This window comes from Biomphalaria glabrata, chromosome 4, assembly GCF_947242115.1.
Source record: "Biomphalaria glabrata chromosome 4, xgBioGlab47.1, whole genome shotgun sequence".
In the NCBI taxonomy this organism is placed as follows: Eukaryota; Metazoa; Mollusca; class Gastropoda; family Planorbidae; genus Biomphalaria; species Biomphalaria glabrata.
In genome coordinates this window covers 32,924,132-32,942,885 of record NC_074714.1, presented here as the reverse complement: position 1 = coordinate 32,942,885, position 18,754 = coordinate 32,924,132, and the positions used below count along the sequence as shown (strand labels likewise).

The window sequence follows — 18,754 nt, the reverse complement described above, 5'->3', positions numbered from 1 at the left end:
TCAAAATCGACTCTAGCAGCTGGGAAGAGGTGGCACTGGATAGATTCACATGGAAAGAGAGCATAATATAAAGGAAGGGTCACGGATTGCAGATGCATTACACAACAGAAGCAGAAAGAAGGGTAGTTAGAGGACATTATTTTATTTAGTACATCATCTTTCTATTGTTGATATGATTATAAAGAAAATACTATAAATTTTAATGCTAAAATCTAAATGATTTTTTTTAGAACTAGAATTTACAATATAATCTAGATCTACAGTACATTCTAGTTTTATCCACTGGCTACATGTTGACTTATTCCCTGATTTTTCACAAAATATTTGTGTTCTTTAGACTATTCCAAATGCCTCTTAACCAATTCTTTCAAAATTTCAATATGAGCCAGTGAATTGTAGCTCCAGTATCCCTGATAGTTTGCCGCAAGGTTGAAAGATTATTGATATATTGTTTATTTGGGCTGTAACTCTTCTTTGTTTATTTGTGTACTTCTAAGGTAAAGCCCTGAATGTTAACACTCTTTTGGGACTTACAGAAACATTATTAAAAAGGTCATAGAAAGCTAACGGTTTTCTCTAAATTTCTGCTATTAGATTGCAAATGTAACAAAAAAGTTTTGTAATGAATGCCTAAGAGGTGAGATGAACCTGTGTAAAAAATTTAATGAATGCCCATCAGGTGATTTTAAAGAGTTGAGGATAACTGATTGAATCAGCGAGTCGGGGGTATTTCACCTCTCTCTCTCTCTCTCTCTCTCTCTCTCTATATATATATATATATATATATATATATATATATATATATATATATATATTTATTTATTTATTTGTTAATTTACATATGCACTTAAATATGAAAAGAAAAGCAAGACAAACGACACTAGCTCCAGCTGGAATAACCTGCCCAGTGTGCGGTGAACATTCCGGGCTCACATAGGTCTCACCAGCCACATGAGGAGGCATAAAACCCCAGTGCAAAGCCCTCAGCCCCCTTGATGACAAAGTGGTCATCATCAAACCACGATGGACGAACTATATAAATACTATTAATTTATTAAATTTAATTGATTCTTTGTATTACTGAATTTCATAGTCTTAATCTTTCTTAGTCCTCTGGCAATGAGAACTATATGAGTAGTATTCTATTTTTTCTTTCTTTTCTTGCTACAGATTTAACATGCAAAGTGATTACACAACTTAATGCACCCAAAGTATATACAAAATGTCTATCATATGCATAGATGAAAATTGTTAAATAAATTTGCATAATTTTAAAATGGAAAAAACACAAGCAGACTCTCGACGCAAAAAAGAAGACAAACATAAGAACGATGTGGATGGATCTGACTATGGCAAGGACAGGTACTAATTACACTAAATTGATTTAGTAATGCCACAATAATTTTAAGGCAAATACCTTTTTATCAAATTATACATTTCTCTTTAAAATGAAAGTAAATTATTTTGAATTTATTTATTTTAAAAAAGTGTTTCATTAAAATCACTGATAGATATAATCAACAAAGATACAGAGGAAGCCATGACAGTGGAAGAACAAGAGGTGGCAGAAGTGATAGACCAAAACAAGACCAGAGGGACTATAGAAGTGATAGAAAAGATAGATCAAGTGGTGATTATAAATATGTCAACAGAGACAAAGATAGAAGGTATATTAAATAATTAGAAACCCTTTGGTAGATATTGTTGTTTAACAATGCAGAACAAAATGTTCAAAAGCTATTTCAATTGTATAATTTTTCATTAAACTAAAGAGACATCAAGTCTCCGCTTACAAAAATTGAAGAAAAGCGCCTTCCAGCTAAAACTGATCTTAAAAGAAATGAACTGGAAACTCCTAAAGAAGAAGACCGGACTCTAACAGAAGAAGAAATTATACAGCTTGAGGAAGAAAAACAGAAAAAAGAAGAAGAAAGGCTAAAGAATGAAGAAGAAGAAAAGGTATAACTAACAACAGGATTATTTGTTTCTGAATACATACTGGTAACAATTTTGTTTTGAAAATTGTATGCACTTTATTGTATAAAATTTTAATAATTTTTTTTTTAGAGAAAAGCAGAGGAAGCAGCAGAAAGACTAAAAGCTGAAGAACTGGTATTTTTAAATTTTTTTTTATTTTTTCAAGCAATTATTGTAGCTATGGTTGCCAGGATAATTTCATCTAGCTTTACAGAGTTGGTCAAAATCATGCTTTTTTAAAATCTCATTGTAGTTTTAACTATTCTGGTAAAGTGCTATACAAAAAAAATTAATGTTGATTTTTTAAAATATTGTAATGCCCATGTTCTGTGGTGACTCTATGGTTGCGCACCAGCGCACGAGGATGGACTAAATGAACGGAGAGAAGAGGAAGTGCGAGAAGATTGGAACATTTATAGGAGGCAACTCAACGAGGTATGGGAACAAAGACAATACAAAGTTTAATCAACATAGATCACCAAAAACAAGAGCCGTTCCAATCTTCTCGCACTTCCTCTTCCTCTCTTCCCGTTCATTTAGTCCATCCTCGTGCGCTGGTGCGCAACCATAGAGTCACCACAGAACATGGGCATTACAAAATCATTGATAACTAAATAACTGAATACTGTTTAGTCAGCTAGTTGGCTTATATATAATCATTTTATTATCCACATACTTTGAAATTTTATATACATTAAAAAGAAATGACAACTTCTAAAAATTATAGCCATAATATGTTTTTTTTTTAATGTTGTCAGCAAACTTTAAAAGACTACATTACAGAAATGAATGACAGAAATAATACCAAATCTGATGCAAGAAATATAAACCTAGCAGCTGCTGGTAAACCTTTAAAATTAAATGAGTTTGTTTTGGTAATATCCAAATATCTTTGAAAATCCTGCAATTTTTATTTTTATCAGAACCTTATATTCATGTGTACACATACTGAAATTAGAATTCCAAGAGTAAAGGTCATATAGGAACATAATGCTCTTTTTTTGTGTAGATGCATCTACATATAGATTTTTGTTTCTCTCTCAGACAACCGTCCTGATGAATCATTTTTCACCAAGTTGGACTCAAGCCTAAGGAAAAATACAGCTTTTATCAGAAAACTTGTAGGTTGAACCAACTAGATTAAATTAGAGTGTGAATTAACATATTTATTTGACACAACCCTCTAATTGAATCTTAATTAATTATGATAAAACTTGAACATGAAATTGTACTACCAGTCTTTTCTGTTGGGACAAATGTTTGTTTTTTTCTTTACCTTTCTCCTCTATATCTACCCTGCTGATTTCTAGTCTGGTTTTACTTCACTCCTCTATATCTACCCTGCTGATTTCTAGTCTGTGTTTCATTCTTCTTAATCCTTTACAAGCGATTTTTAATCAATACATTTTTGTTGCATGTAGAGAAACCTTACAGAGTCACAGAAAGACAGTCTTAGTAAAGAGTTTCTTGGATTGAACCTAACTAAATACATTGAGGAAGTGGTAAGTCTATTTCATATTCTTTTTTTTTTTGTTCTCACCAAGAATAACTGTGTGTGTTGTGAGGACAGAAAAAGACTGGAAACAAAGAATCAGTTTTCTTGCCACCTCATGCCACCCAATCTTGGGTAGGTTTTCATTATGATCCAACTGTTCACTTAACTACAATAAACTTTTCTGTTACCTTACTATTACTTTTGGTGATTTTCTACTACCCTTCTCTCTTGACCATCAATTGTGTTTTGTTTGTGAATGACAGAAAAGAAAAAAGAAAATCACTTTTTTAACATAAGTATTTTTTTTTTTTTTGGAGGGGTTGATGGTTTGTTGTGTTTGAGTGTATTACATAGGAATTAATACATTGAACTATCCTTTTAATTTTTTATTTTCTACTTTTGATATTTATATTGTAAATTTTATTATCAGGCAGGAGCTATCATAGATGCAAAAATGAAAATGACTGATGTCCCTTGTGCCATTCACATTTGTGGTCTCCTTCATAAAAGATATGCAGATTTTAGCCATTCATTGATAGAAGTTTTCAATAAATGTTTACTCTCTAAGAAAGATGAAAAAGTAAGTTTTTTGGATTGACATTAAAAAAAAATAATTTTCATGTACATATAAAAAATATTTCATTGTAATATTTAATTCTTGTAATGAGCTATTTTTAGTCAGTAGTTATGATAGTCATAACAGATTCAAATTTCCTGAATATGAAAAATGCAATGTGATTAACCCAAATTAACCATAATGATTTTCACTTCTTTATACTTTTTATACATGACTGTAAAACATATAAATGTTTCTATTGCTATGAAAACAGATTCTTTCTTCCATTCATCAGATTAGCAATGCAAGTAAATATCGAGTTGACTTAAGGTTTTTAGGTGAGCTCATTGCTCATGGCATCTTCACAGCTAAAGAAGGACTTCCCATTTTAGCTAATCAGTTGTCCATTTTGGTGAACACAGACAGAGAAGAACACAATTACCTACCTATCATTACTAGTTTTTGTAAACACTGTGGGGATGACTACACAGGCATTGTGCCTAGGAAGTATAGGTAATAGAAACTGCCTAACAATCTTAAGTATATTTGTAAACACTGTGATTATGACAGAAGGTTTTGAATTTTTAGATTTTGCAGGTATTTCTGACTAGTATGTCATGTATAGAAACTGTAGAGTTTCAAATAAAATAGCTACACAATTAAAAAGTTGCATTCGCCCATTTCTGTAGTCACCAGTTAATGGGAGTTTAGTGTGGCTGTCATAACAGCTCCAATTTAAGCAGTAAACTTAAAAGACTTTAGTCCAAGCCTTTAATGCCAAGTAAAAACTCACTCTCTCTCTACCAAGACTTGAACTCATGGCATTCTTGTAAGTGATAACTTTCACTAATAGGAATAGAAATAATCATGACATTAACTTTTTTGTAAAAAAAAAGTCTGGAAAATAAAAATGTTTGCTTTCACCCTCACATGTATCTCAACCTTCCCTGTTGCAATGCTTCTTTCTTTAGTCATGCACTAACAATTAATGACCTCAGACATTTTTAACTATTTTTTTTTTTAAGGCTGTTGTCCGAAAAATACAATCTGGAGATCTCTAAGAGTCAGGTAATTATTGTGTCTTTGTGTTCATGCTATAGGTAATCATTTGATACTGTAGGTAATTACTTGATACTGTAGGTAATTACTTGATACTGTAGGCAACAAATGTGTTGATACTACTGTATACATTTCTCATATGAAACTTTTAACTCTTTTTTTGAACTTCATAAAATGATTTTTTTTTTGTTGTAAAAAATATAAAATGAATACATTTTAAGATCATTTAGATATGACATATCTGGTATAACCTTTTATGCTCATTTAGATATGACATATCTGGTATAACCTTTTATGCTCATTTAGATATGACATATCTGGTATAACCTTTTATGCTCATTTAGATATGACATATCTGGTATAACCTTTTATGCTCATTTAGATATGACATATCTGGTATAACCTTTTATGCTCATTTAGATATGACATATCTGGTATAACCTTTTAGGCTCATTTCCCTACTACTTGAACTTTTATTAACATTAGCAAGTCGTCAGCAAAGAAATATTTAAATTGGGAGCATGTTTTGACATTGTTGTGAATAAATTACAATCAATTTTGATTTATCAGCTTTTAAGAAAAACTCGTTCCTACAAATCAAATTTTTCAATAATAAATGTTATAAAATTTCTCCTAAAACAAAACTAATGCTGTTAAATGCTTACTGCTTGAATAAATAGTTTTTATATAAAAAATACTTCTAAAGTCATATTCATAAAGATTGACTTTCACATTGAAACATTGAGGCTATCTTTTCGGTCCATATGTTTTGCTTTTAAAACTTTGTTTGATAAAATTATAACAATTTCCTTGGTCAAACTATTAAACCTGTTCTTTATTTGTTGAAACTGTGGAACAAAGTGCATAAATCTTCAACAGAGGAGGCTCCTTGGAAGATGTCTACAGCAGATTCGTTTGCTTGATTTGGCGCCCAACAAAACATGAGACTTACTTATTCTAGTCTTGTGACTTACATCAATCTATTTTTTCTTGCCTTGTATACGGTGGTGTTACTCTATGAGTCTGCAGATTTGCTGGCATTCCTACATTCAAGCCAATTTTTGACTTGTATGGCACTAACCATTCCCCAGATGCTAAATTATTGAGAGACATGCAGTGAACTGTTTCTCTAATTGTCAATTCGATTCATTATTTTTTTAATTATAAAAAAAGCATTAAATATTTAAAACATTTTCTGTATATCTCAATAAAAAAATGTTCTCCTGATGCTGTTTCATCACTGAGAGACATGTAGTTGACTGTTTCTCTAATTGTCAGTTCAATTAATTATTTTTTTAATTATAAAAAAAAGCATTAAATATTTAAAACATTTTCTGCATATCTCAATAAAAAAATGTTTTTAGTTTCTAAGTTTTAATTTCAGAACGGAAACTATTTTATTATTTACTCTAAACACTTCTAAATTTCTACTTTATCTAGCTTCTGCCACCGGACAGACAAAAGGGTTGTCGAAACTTACTTAAAGATTACTATACATCCTTAGTTAAACATGTGACCTCTGCTCATAAAGAGCTGAAATCTATGGAAAGAATCAATAGAAAAATCATGCAGGTTAGTTTCATATTATTTTTATTACCATTCAGTCTTAAAAATTATTATAATATTTTTATCCCAACCACTGGCCACTGCAAAGTTTTCATTAAACTTATGTAGCTGCCTTTTTAGGTTAAATTTTATTAAATGGGTTCAAACAATAGTTTTGCTTGTAGGTAATAATCTCAAATAAAAATCACTTATGAATTATATTATTTTATATATCAGTTGTTTTATTTACAGTACTTTTTGTTTCTCTTTTTTATCAGTCAAAAGGTGAAATTTCATCTGAAAAAAAGGAAGCTTATGAAACTGCCTTTGCTTCTTTTCAAAAACTTTCTGCCAGTGCTGCTGTTCTTGCTGTGAGTAAATAGTTTTTTTTACAAAGCTTACATTAAATCACTCTGCTGTCTGGTACAAATTTTGAACATGTTTTTTCTCCCACTTCCCATTCTTGAATCAAGTTGAAACTTTGAAGAATTATTCATTGTACCTGACAAAACATAATCAATCAAAAAATTAACAATTTAGTTAATTATTTGTTTTTATTTCATTATTTTGTTTGATATCTAAACAAGGGGAATAATGCTTCTTAATGAGAGATGTGGATGTATACATTGATTTATTCTCCTTAATACATTTTGTCTCATATTTTTCACACTTCTCATTCTCTGATCAAGTTGAAAGTTTCCATAAATATTCATTGTCCATGACAATAAAGAATCAATCCAAAAAAATAAAGAATTAGTTCATTAATTAGTGGTAATTAATTAATTTTGTTTTATAAAGCAGAAAGGGGGATGAATCCTTCAATCTTTAGATAAATGGCAGTAATTAGTGGTCCTTTCCCTAAGATAAGCTTTCTTTAAAAAAAAGAGTTTTCTTTATTGTTTCGCTTTTTGTGTGTGATTTAAAGTCTCATATTTCAAATAAAATTAAAATAATTCATTTGTCATTAATATATAAACATTTTTTCTTAGGATCTCCTGGATGAAGACTTTCCAGAATTTCCCCCAGAGGGTAGGCAAAGTGTTTTGATCTTTTTTTTTTTCTTCTTCCCCCACCCCCCATTACACAAGCTCTCCTTAATATTTGCACTCTATTCTTTCTATCTTGAGCTCAGATTATACAGATGATGGCAATGGTGTTTTGGATATTTTCAATCCTATGAAAGATTTAGAGGTTGGAGTTTTTAAAACAAATTTTCTATTACATTGTTTTATTATTATGTTCTTGTTTACAAAGTATAAAGCATTGAATGATCTTTGTTTTAAATTTCTTGTAGTTCCAATATGATGGAGATAAGACACTATTTGAAGATGAAGACACAAGATCATTTTATGAAACCTTACCAGATCTCAGAGCTTTTATACCCAGTGTGAGTGCTTAAACAGCAGCATAGAATTGAAGAGTGCCAGAAACAAAAGTGTTAGCATAGTCACAAAGTTGAAATAGTCTAATTTAGTTACAAAATTCAAGTCTACAATAATTTAGTTTTAATAGTTTATTTTAGATCTATTTCATAATTAAGTTGTGAAATAAATATTTTCCAATCAATTGTCTAAGGATTAAAAACAGCAACCATACCTATCATTCTGAGTGCTTATTATATAATTTGAAGTATGTATTAAAATAATGCTAATAATTACATATAATCTGTATTGGGATATACTGACTGGTCTTAACACCAATAATTTTGTAAACTGAGTCAATTCTACAAAGAACAATGTTGAGTCCACTTTTTTTTTTTTACATTTTCAACTTAGACATCCCTATTTGCTTAAATCTAGGAACAAAAGTAAGATATTCAGATAAATCCATCATATATACATGTAGATTTTATACCTTAATTACCAATTACAAGTTAAAGAAGGCATTACAAGAAAATTTTTACAAATCATAAAACATAAAATACTAAAATATTCATCCTCTGTTTTGGTATCTTAGATGCCTTTGAGTCCATTTTACTTCATAATTTTTCAATATGTGTCTATAAAAAACAATGACTGTATTTACAAAGGGTTGTGTGCTCTCCATGGTGTAAAAAAGCAGGAATATTTAATATATAATATGCAAATGGCATAGGAATACACTTTTTGGAGAACCTCTATAAAATATACCATTAGATTATGAGCAGTATTGGTGGGTGGTGCATGTATAGTGTGTTAGGGACTCAGGTACTGAAGTCAATAGGTTCCCTCCAAACCCCAAGATTGGGTGCAGAAACATCCTACACCCACTCCCTACAAACTGTATATGTGTGTATGTCTATGATTAAAAATACCTTACAAATGGATATGTGTGTGTCTTTATGATTACAGATACCTTACACATGTATATGTGTGTGTCTCTATCATTACAGATACCTTACAAATGTATATGTGTGTCTCTATGATTACAGATACCTCACAAATGTATATGTGTGTGTCTCTATGATTATAGATACCTTACAAATGAATATGTGTGTGTCTCTATGATTACAGATCCTGTACAAGGACAGTGAGAACAGTTTGACCAAAGATGTTCTCAAAAATGCTGACACTGGTTTAGAAGAAGGTGAGAACATTGACTTTGAAATATTGATTAATGTTAAGATAACATGAAATACAAAAGTTGAAAGCCACGTTTGGTTACACAAAGACAAAAAGTATTAAGTTTTGTTTGCTAGTTTGTAAACAGTTGCTAACAATTTATTGAAGATATTTGTATTTCACAAAATCACTATTGTATTATAGAAATGGACCAGTTTGCTGTTGATGACATTGAAAAAGAATTAGAAACTGAACAGATAGAAGAGACAATGAAAGAAGCTGAAAGGCAAGAGGCTGACAAGGAAGTGGAAGAGGAAAGGTTCACCATACCAGAGCCAGAAGGTCAACATTTAATTGATTTTATTGACATGTTCTTGCTGTACAAGATAATAGACAGTAATAATGCTTTAATATCTATGACATCCTTTAATGGAATGGCCTGCAATATGATGCCCACCATCCCAAGCTATACAGTTCTATTACACTTAAATTATACTAGCCTTTTAGGAGGAAAATCTTTTGTTGTGCACTTTGAAACCCTTTATACAGTGGAGATCCTCTCCCCCCCCCCCCCCCGCCCCCCTCCTTTCACACATTTTTTTTACCCATCCTTTGAAGCCCTATAGAATAAATACTTTGATTGTGCCTCTGCTGCCTGTCTGCTACTTCCACCCATTCAAACTCTTCAGCCCATTTGTTTCAGCTTATAAAGATAAGATTAAAACAATTTCTTTTTATCTTACACCCCTTTTTCCTTTTTTTTTTCTACAATTAAGCCACTGTACACATACTCACACTTCTTTGGCAAATTAGTTGTTACAGTTGTAGCTCTAAATAGTCATATTCTTTTTCTTTTCATCCTTCAAAGTTCTCTTATTCACAGATCCAACAGTTGAAATGGAAAACCCTAACCCCCACAAAAGCACCTAAACACACACACATCAACATTGTTTTGACTTAATAGTTCCATGACATTTGGCTTACTTCCCTTAGACAGACACAATCTTTGGTTGGCCTGATCTAGGCTTTAGGTTCAGCCCTTACTTATAATGGCCCCTTAACATTCAACTTCTTGTCCTGTTCATTGTAGCTTTCTATACCCTAAAGGATCCATATACATAAACACCAACACCTCCTTTCTAATACACTTATATCTACTTATTTTACACAATGATTTGGTTTATCAGTTCTAGCTCTAGATATAGATAGATCTAATTTCTTATAATAAAATGCTTTTTCTTTTTTTTTTGTTCACTGTACAAAGGAATAGACATTCCCTTTGGCTCTCTAGTAACTTTGTCCCCACTAGTCCACACTCTCTCACTTGCAACTTCTTAACTCCATTGTCTCTATGCTTGTTGTAATAGAAATTTCCCCTTTCAGACCTTGCGATCTATTGGGCAGATGTTGTAAAAGTCATCTGTTTCTGTGGCCCACGGTTAACTAGGGTCTCATGTGGCCAGCACAACGAACATCTGCCTTTACTTTTCCCTAACTAGTGTCAGGTACCCATTAGAGCTGGGTGGACTCAGAGGCGCTCAAAGATCCCAAAATTAAAATCCCAGTCATCACTAGGATTCAAACCCGGGACACCTAGTTAGGAAGCCAAGCATTTGACCGCTCAGCCACTGTGCCTCCATTGTAATAGAAGCTGTTGTTGTATCTCACAGAAGATGACACTGAGACTGGCACATTGATGAAAGTTCAATTTGAGTCTTTCCTAGGATCTCTTCCAAATTCTGTCAACAGAGATATGATTGATAATGTAAGTTCTAGTAATGTCATGTCTGTCTGCATCATCTAGTAATAATTCATCTTTAGTAATTTGTTTGTTTATTAGGTTACCAATGCTGGCTTACTCATATCTATTCAGTCCTTTTGTGTGCCAGTTCAGTCCATGATATCATTGATGTTTCTATTTTATATCTTAATTTTATCAAACATTTTTATAAGATACATTCTAAGCTCTACTTTAAAAAAAGAATTGTATAGATGACTTGTATTCTGTGTAGGCTGCAACTGAGTTTTGTATGAACTTCAACACCAAGTCAAATAGAAAGAAATTGGTCAAGGCTTTGCTGTCAGTGCATAGGACCAGGTAAATATCCAACTGTATTTTCCAAGTTGTTTTTTGTTTTAAACCATCTTTTTTTCTCTACTATTTTAAATAATGCATTTTGTTTAGATCACTATTTGAACTGGTTCACTTATTACATTCTAGATATGACTTGCTTCCTTTCTACTCCCGTCTTGTTGCCATACTGGAGCCATGTATGCCAGAATTAGCTTCAGATCTAGTCCAAGCGTTAAAGTCTGACTTCAAATGGCATGTGAGTCTTTTATTTACAAAGCAATATTTAGGAGGAAGTCTTACTTATATATGATGTTTCTTAGAATATATTTGTACTTTGAGGACATGCCAGAATAATTGGTTTCATTTTAATGTTTCATTTTTGGTAATGATTTAACTTAGTAGTTATGTAGAAAAAAAAGGCACTTTTTAGTCAGGGATCATTAAGAATAGAATGCTTCTATTCCTGCACCTGTCGAAAATAAGAAGAAACAGAAATTCATTTAATAATGCTGCTTAGCAAATGCTTTAGTAGTCTAAAAATAACTAAGCCTACCCTCTTGGTTTGTGCTTTTGGTGGTCATTAAAATAGAAATCATACATTTGCAGATAAAAATTTGGCATCCAGTTTCTCTGGTTGGTGAAATGAAGAGAATTTACGCCAGTAATATTCAAATTTGAGAATTTACTGTTACTAATACCACTATTTCATTCACACAAAAAATAACAAACATAGAAATAAAGACATGATATTAAATCCCAATGGTGTCCAATTATTTATAACATGGGAAATGACTCTTGTCTTTTCTTTCTCTCATCTTATTGATTCATATTTTTATAGGTTAGGAAAAAGGATCAAATCAACATAGAATCTAAACTGAAAATAGTACGTTTCATAGGTTAGTATCACTATGTTTTTTGTCATTTTCTAGATGTATAGTCACTCCAGGGTTGAAGTGAATAGTAGGTATTTATTTATTGTCATCATGTATTATCCCAATTACAGAATCTGATATTTGTTTATTGCTGATGTCATTGAAAACTGGCTCTAGTTTTAAATTAGTCTATTAGAAACTTGTAAATACCTTCAATTGATTTACTTACATTTACTATTTAAAGAATTAGCATCAACTATAAAAAATTATCATACGACTAACTGTGTTTGGCATTCCATGGAAGATTCAATAGATGACTCAGGGACAGTAAGCCTGAACTTTACAACATACATTTTTGTTTAAAATTGTCCACTGCTACTGCTACTGTTGTTTACTAGATCATCTTATGCTATTTATTAATGGCAAGTGTATCATTGTAGCAGAGGCCAAGACAAGCTAATTAACCAAGTTAGTTAATATAGAATATTATATATGATTCTTGATACATTTATAAATATATTTTTTTAAACCAGGAGAGCTTGTAAAATTTAAAGTGTGTCCAAAAATAGAAGCTCTTCAATGTTTGAAGGTAAACAGATGTTTGCTCATTCTAAACAAATACATATTCATTATTGTAATTGTGTACCATGAAAATATCTTTTTTTGGTGAGCATATGTATTAGACGTAGAAAATAGCCTTGCAGGACGTTTGTTTTTATCCCTTTTGAAATACATTTATGAGATAATGGCTTGCTCAGTGATAAGGAAGTCAGGTAAACTTGAGTGAGAAACATACTCATATGGAAAGTTCATAACTTGTACTGATGTCTGTTGCTAAGCTACTGCAAATCAGAAGAGCATTACACCAAGCAATCCATACAAGTCAAGGTGCAATTCTGTGGCTACTATCTTGCATACACTCTATCAATTCTTTTCCTGTTAGTGCTAGAAGGTGTCAATACTTTGTCAACAGTACATACAATAATGAAATGTCATTGAGCCTTTTGAAACTGATCACTCCTTATGTACATCAGAGATCTCTGTACTCTACTGACTTTTTTCTTTTAGTAGTGCTACACTTTTCTCTCAAAATCAATACGTGAAGCCACTGGAACTCACATAGTCTACTTGAAAAACATTAATAAATTGAAAATTTACTTAGGTTTTTAATTCTGTTTTAAGTTGGTTAATTTCTATTTTTAAGAGATATTAATATTTCAAGAAACTGATTTTTATTTAAGATTATTTATAAATAGAATAATAGAATGCTAATTCATAAGTTTTAATTATATTAATGAAAAAAAAATTCAGAATGATTAACATTTGGCAGCTCCTAAATATTTAGTGTTCAGTGCTTCTGATACATTTTTAAATATCTCATTTGTATAGATTTTACTTTCTTTTTTTTTTTAATTGTTTTATCTCCAGATGTTGATGTTTGACTTTAGTCACCACAATATTGAAATGACTTGTGCTCTTCTAGAGACTTGTGGGAGGTTTCTTTATAGGTCTCCAGACTCACATTACCGCACAAAGATATACCTTGTGAGTACTATCATATTCATTTTTAATTCAGATTTAAGAATAAATAAAAAATACTGAACATAATTTGACCTGAGCTACTTCTGTTTGAGCTGTGATGAAATATTTAGGTCACAGCTGGGTCTTCAAACTTTAAGCATATCTTTCTTGGATTTAAACTAAATTAAAGAAATCGAAGTTGGTTTTAAAATTACAAAAAAAAAGAGAATGTTTGTTATGTGCCAATCATTTACATTGTAAGTTTGTAAGTAACCCATATTGCTTTGCAGTGAGTAATATGATTATTTAGTTATCCATTTCTGATTGGCTAGGAAGTGATGATGAGAAAGAAGTCTGCAATGAAGCTGGAGTCTAGGTATGAGTCAATGATTGAAAATGCTTACTACTACAGCAATCCTCCTGAAGCTGCAGCTGTTGTGCGCAAGGAGAGACCACCCATGCATGAATACATTAGAAAACTTTTGTATAAGGATCTGTCAAAAGTTACAGTTGAAAAGGTTAAGATGTATTTTTTTACAGCTACAATATTTTAAAAGTATTTATCTTTTGGTACTTTTTCCTTTTCAAAACATCCCCCTGCATGTACATAGACTAATCATGCACAGGATTACAATTGTTAAAGGGAAATAACCAAGTAGAAGGGACAATAAAACAAGACTTTTTTTTTTAAGCTGCTTTTCTGGGTCAATATTTTATAGAAGTTTCATTAGCCTGCAAGGTGCAAACAAACTTTTACCAGATCTTTGTCTTAATGTCATTGAAAAGTATTGTTCTACAGAAACACTTTCCTGACTTGTTACTATGAGCAGCTAATTCTTTCACAGCTTAATAGTTCTCCACATCCAAATAGTATTGTTCATTTCACTCATCTATAATGCACTACCATGTCCTAATTAAACTTCAGTAATGTTTTTGTTTATCAGAAAATTTTACATCACATGTAGGTCTAGAACTAAAGAGAAATGCATGCCCTTTTTATATAAAACATATTAATTTTTATAAACAAAAAATTATTATCATTTTTTATATGCAAATTAAAAAATGAAAATTTCCAGACTGTGGACATGTTACAGTAATCTAAACCTTGACTAAATCTTGGAACTCTTTTATGATCTAAATATGTTACAAATGATTTGTAATATTTTTCTAATAGTTCACAAAAAAAAAGAAAACATTAGAAAAACACATAGAATGGAAATTACAGCTCATCATCCCATGTCATGGCAAAAAAAAAATTAAATAAATCGCTTTAAGCACATCATTTCTGTCAAGTATGTTGAAAGAAAATCTGAGCTTTACAAAGTCAAATATTAAAGATTAATTATTAAACAATATTAAAACCATTTAGGAAAGAATCAAAATTAAAGAAATGAGTTCTATGTATTGACGATGGAAGGTGTGAATGGATTGATGATGATAGCGATGTTTCAGAGAGTTAATAAACAAGTTTTGAAGTAGATAAAACAACTTTCACTGTATCTACTGTTTATGGTCATTCATTCATGAGGGCTTGTCTGTTATATTATAGGCACAGGCCTTAAATACTTCTTATTATTATCATTGGAAAAGAAAGTAGCATTGCTAATTTGTCAACCATTTTTTTTTTGTATAGGTGTTAAGACAAATGAGAAAGCTCAAATGGGATGATCCTGAGGTGAGCTGTTATTATCTTCACAATCTTTGATAGTTCTTTTGTACTCTTCATGAAGATCTGACGTGTCTGTCATAACTTACATACAGAAAGTTTTTCTTTGTTTTCTGTGATTGGAAATCTTTTTTTTTTTCCTTCTGATTATATTTACTGTAATGTTATTTGTAACTCCACTTTTAAACACACTATGAATATGAGTAGCTCTGGGTTACTATTGTTGATATAAAAAAATGTCATATAATTCTAAAGTTTTGTTTCAAGTATTAGCTAGATGAGTTAGAGAATAAATGAAATGTTTTGCCATGTTTTGTTTTAGAGTAAAGTTTCTAAAACTTAAATGTTTTTTTTTTTTACATTTTTATTTGTAAATGTCTCTTTTTTTTTTCTGGTTTGTCAAATACTGACTGGGAACAATTTTTAACCATTTCAGATAGCATTTTACGCCACCAAGTGCCTAACTGGTGTCTGGAATATTCGCTACAACTCAGTACATTGTGCTGCAAACCTCTTGGCTGGCATCGCTCCTTTCCATGTACATAACATTTTGATTCATAGTTATGTAATAATGTTTTAATTTGATGCTATTCAAGCTGGATAATTAATGCTTACTTTGTTTGTGTAAAAGACTGCTCTTGTTATTACAGGAACATGTGGCTATACAGGTAGTGGATGGGGTTCTAGAGGACATTCGACTAGGAATGGAGGTGAGACCATTGTCTTCTTTAGAATCATTACATCACACATTTTGTATTTGTTTTGTTTTCTCAATGATCAAAAGAATGTTTTTGTAACTATGGTGATGGATTGTTTTATTGTGTTTCAACCTGGTAGCTTTTTGAGTGTCTGATGTGTCATATCTGTTTTAACCTGGTAGTATTTAAATGTCTGATGTGTCATGTCTGTTTTAACTTGGTAGTGTGTCTGATGTGTTGTGTCTGTTTTAACATGGTTTTGTTTAAGTGTCTGATGTGTCATGTCTGTTTTAACTTGGTAGTGTGAGTGTCTGATGTGTCATGTCTGTTTTAACTTGGTAGTGTGTCTGATGTGTTGTGTCTGTTTTAACATGGTTTTGTTTAAGTGTCTGATGTGTCATGTCTGTTTTAACTTGGTAGTGTGAGTGTCTGATGTGTCATGTCTGTTTTAACTTGGTAGTGCAAGTGTCTGATTTGTCATGTCTGTTTTAACTTGGTAGTGTGAATGTCTGATGTGTCATGTATGTTTTAACATAGTTTTGTTTAAATGACTGATGTGTCATGTCTTTCTCTTCTCATCAGATCAATCAGCCCAAGTATAACCAGAGACGTGTCAGCTGTGTCAAGTATTTAGGAGAGTTGTACAACTACAGAATGGTGGAGTCTTCTGTCATCTTCAAGATCTTATACTCACTTATTACATTTGGGCTGTCACTGGATGGTAGGCAGGACCTAAGTCTCAATAAATACTTACCAAATAGGATGTAGGGTCTAGTTTTAACTCACTCCATAAAGGCTTTTTTGCTCTAAACTTTTATAGTGGTTCACTCAAACTTTATTACAAACATAATTAACTATTGTCAAGGCTGTATGGATCTGCCTGTGTAGGAACCTAATCACTTAGAATTAGATCTAGATTGACCTTTTTTTAAAGCTTAAATACATATAAAAATGTAGAAACTTTACATTTAAAATTTTGTTGTTCTATTACTTTGTGATATAGATTCATTTTTTTTTTGACAGAAAAAGTGATAAGTCCTTTGGACCCACCAGAACATCTGTTCCGTCTCCGGCTTGTGTGTGTTATATTAGAAACATGTGGTCAGTTCTTTGATAAAGGCTCAAGTAAAAAGAAGTTAGATTGTTACCTTGTCTACTTTCAGGTAAGAAATGCAAACCTGTCAGTTTCAAAATAGAGCAAGAATTAGTACATAGTTCACATAGTGGAGAGTTCTATTCTGATCTGTGAAAGCACACCAGTTTAAATGAATGAATACAAAGATTTACTTTACTGACGTAAAAGAACTTGGTTCTTAATCTATCTCTACACGATCTATGTTAAGGATGATGTTAGTTAGTTACATGACTTTAAGTTTTGATCTCAAAGGTCTTGTTCTGAAATCCTGATAAGGATATTTTTTATCAGGGTATTTTCATCTGATCAGTAGTCCCTCAGATTAAATTTTGTAAAATTACTTATGCTATAAGCATGCTGTAACACTATGGTTTGAATATCACGAGATACATGAAATATGTTGTTTCATGTGAAATAGGGGACTTCACATTGGCAATCACGGGTACCATTTTTGTAGGTCACATGATGATTAAGAGAAACTACATGGGCAAATAGTCCACGCCATGATTTGTTAGAAGACAGACGTGTCTTGTGTTTTAAGGTAAAAGTATTGAGAACTATGTATGTGATAATTCTCTAAGGATTATAAGTCTATTCTATGTGAAATGATTTGTGCTATTTGTGATGGCTGAAGTTGCCAATTTAAGTTATGAAGTATTTGTGTAATAAAAATCATGTCTGCTAACTCTGAAGTCTGTTAATAAATCTACATATAGTGTCTTAGAACTCAGTAGATAAAGTAGTACACATGCCCAACATAAAATTTAGTGTGTGTACCAAGATATTTAATTAATAAGACTAGAACCATTCATCAATACCAGAAGAGGTATTTACAGCACACTAATCCAGTAAAACTAATAGAATTAGGGTGTTACACATGCTCATTGTGTTCTGGCAAATTATCATGTGGAGGGAGGGAGTATATGGAAGTTCTCATGCTGACTTTGGGTGCTCAGCTAACACAACTCAACTTACACAACCCAGCTAACACAACTCAGTTAACACAACTCAGCTTGAGTCAAACTTGAGCCCCTTGATAGGTAACCAAGCAGTTTGTGCCACTCAGTCACACATCCCACTTCAATATATGAAACATAAACTAAGTAACATCCCCACACAATATCCTTGTACACATTTTGGCTAGAGAAACTTGTCCACTTCACAAACTAGGACAAGCCACTCTATATTGTGAGGCTTGTATTACTAAGATCCTACCCCAGAAAAAATGATGAGTATTTCTTGTTTATTTGTCAGCGGTACTACTGGTTCAAGAAGAGCCATCCTGTGTTTGACGCTGAGCATCCATTCCCTATAGACATTGAGAACCTGATGAATGAAACTCTTGAGATTGTCAGGCCGAGGCTGGTACAGTGCAAGTCCTACAATGAGGCCTGTGAGGCTTGTGAAAAGTTAGAAGCTGAGTACAAGGCAAAGATAGGTAAGGAACAAGTGATGTTTCAAAGATATGTTAATTTGTTTGATTTAGAATTTCTTACTGGTTTCAGTATATACATGCATAAGGGTGAGTGTCAGAGGGGTTGACGATACAGCTACAATCCTTAATGAAGTGAGAATCATAGAAAAAATTTTAATTTTTAAAAACTATTGTCCAGACT

At 31.8% G+C, this 18,754-nt stretch overlaps 1 protein-coding gene across 3 annotated transcripts in view; it reads left to right on the top strand.

Annotated features, from left to right (window-relative positions):
- LOC106054072 (regulator of nonsense transcripts 2-like) overlaps window positions 1–18,754 on the top strand; it is a 29,654-nt gene that overhangs the window by 2,406 nt on the left and 8,494 nt on the right. For all 3 annotated transcript variants that reach the window (XM_013209788.2, XM_013209789.2, XM_013209787.2), the window contains exons 2-31: window positions 1,171–1,362; window positions 1,512–1,667; window positions 1,773–1,959; window positions 2,068–2,112; window positions 2,736–2,820; window positions 3,022–3,098; window positions 3,399–3,479; window positions 3,903–4,052; window positions 4,324–4,541; window positions 5,054–5,096; window positions 6,528–6,659; window positions 6,911–7,003; window positions 7,622–7,661; window positions 7,765–7,823; window positions 7,927–8,019; window positions 9,125–9,197; window positions 9,377–9,514; window positions 10,843–10,937; window positions 11,185–11,270; window positions 11,394–11,502; window positions 12,085–12,142; window positions 12,652–12,707; window positions 13,547–13,663; window positions 13,972–14,157; window positions 15,273–15,314; window positions 15,742–15,843; window positions 15,956–16,015; window positions 16,586–16,724; window positions 17,027–17,166; window positions 18,393–18,576. In XM_013209788.2, the coding sequence (XP_013065242.2) occupies window positions 1,277–1,362; window positions 1,512–1,667; window positions 1,773–1,959; window positions 2,068–2,112; window positions 2,736–2,820; window positions 3,022–3,098; window positions 3,399–3,479; window positions 3,903–4,052; window positions 4,324–4,541; window positions 5,054–5,096; window positions 6,528–6,659; window positions 6,911–7,003; window positions 7,622–7,661; window positions 7,765–7,823; window positions 7,927–8,019; window positions 9,125–9,197; window positions 9,377–9,514; window positions 10,843–10,937; window positions 11,185–11,270; window positions 11,394–11,502; window positions 12,085–12,142; window positions 12,652–12,707; window positions 13,547–13,663; window positions 13,972–14,157; window positions 15,273–15,314; window positions 15,742–15,843; window positions 15,956–16,015; window positions 16,586–16,724; window positions 17,027–17,166; window positions 18,393–18,576 (3,130 nt within the window). In that variant the 5' untranslated portion in view covers window positions 1,171–1,276. The remainder of the gene's footprint in view (window positions 1–1,170; window positions 1,363–1,511; window positions 1,668–1,772; window positions 1,960–2,067; window positions 2,113–2,735; window positions 2,821–3,021; window positions 3,099–3,398; window positions 3,480–3,902; window positions 4,053–4,323; window positions 4,542–5,053; window positions 5,097–6,527; window positions 6,660–6,910; window positions 7,004–7,621; window positions 7,662–7,764; window positions 7,824–7,926; window positions 8,020–9,124; window positions 9,198–9,376; window positions 9,515–10,842; window positions 10,938–11,184; window positions 11,271–11,393; window positions 11,503–12,084; window positions 12,143–12,651; window positions 12,708–13,546; window positions 13,664–13,971; window positions 14,158–15,272; window positions 15,315–15,741; window positions 15,844–15,955; window positions 16,016–16,585; window positions 16,725–17,026; window positions 17,167–18,392; window positions 18,577–18,754) is intronic.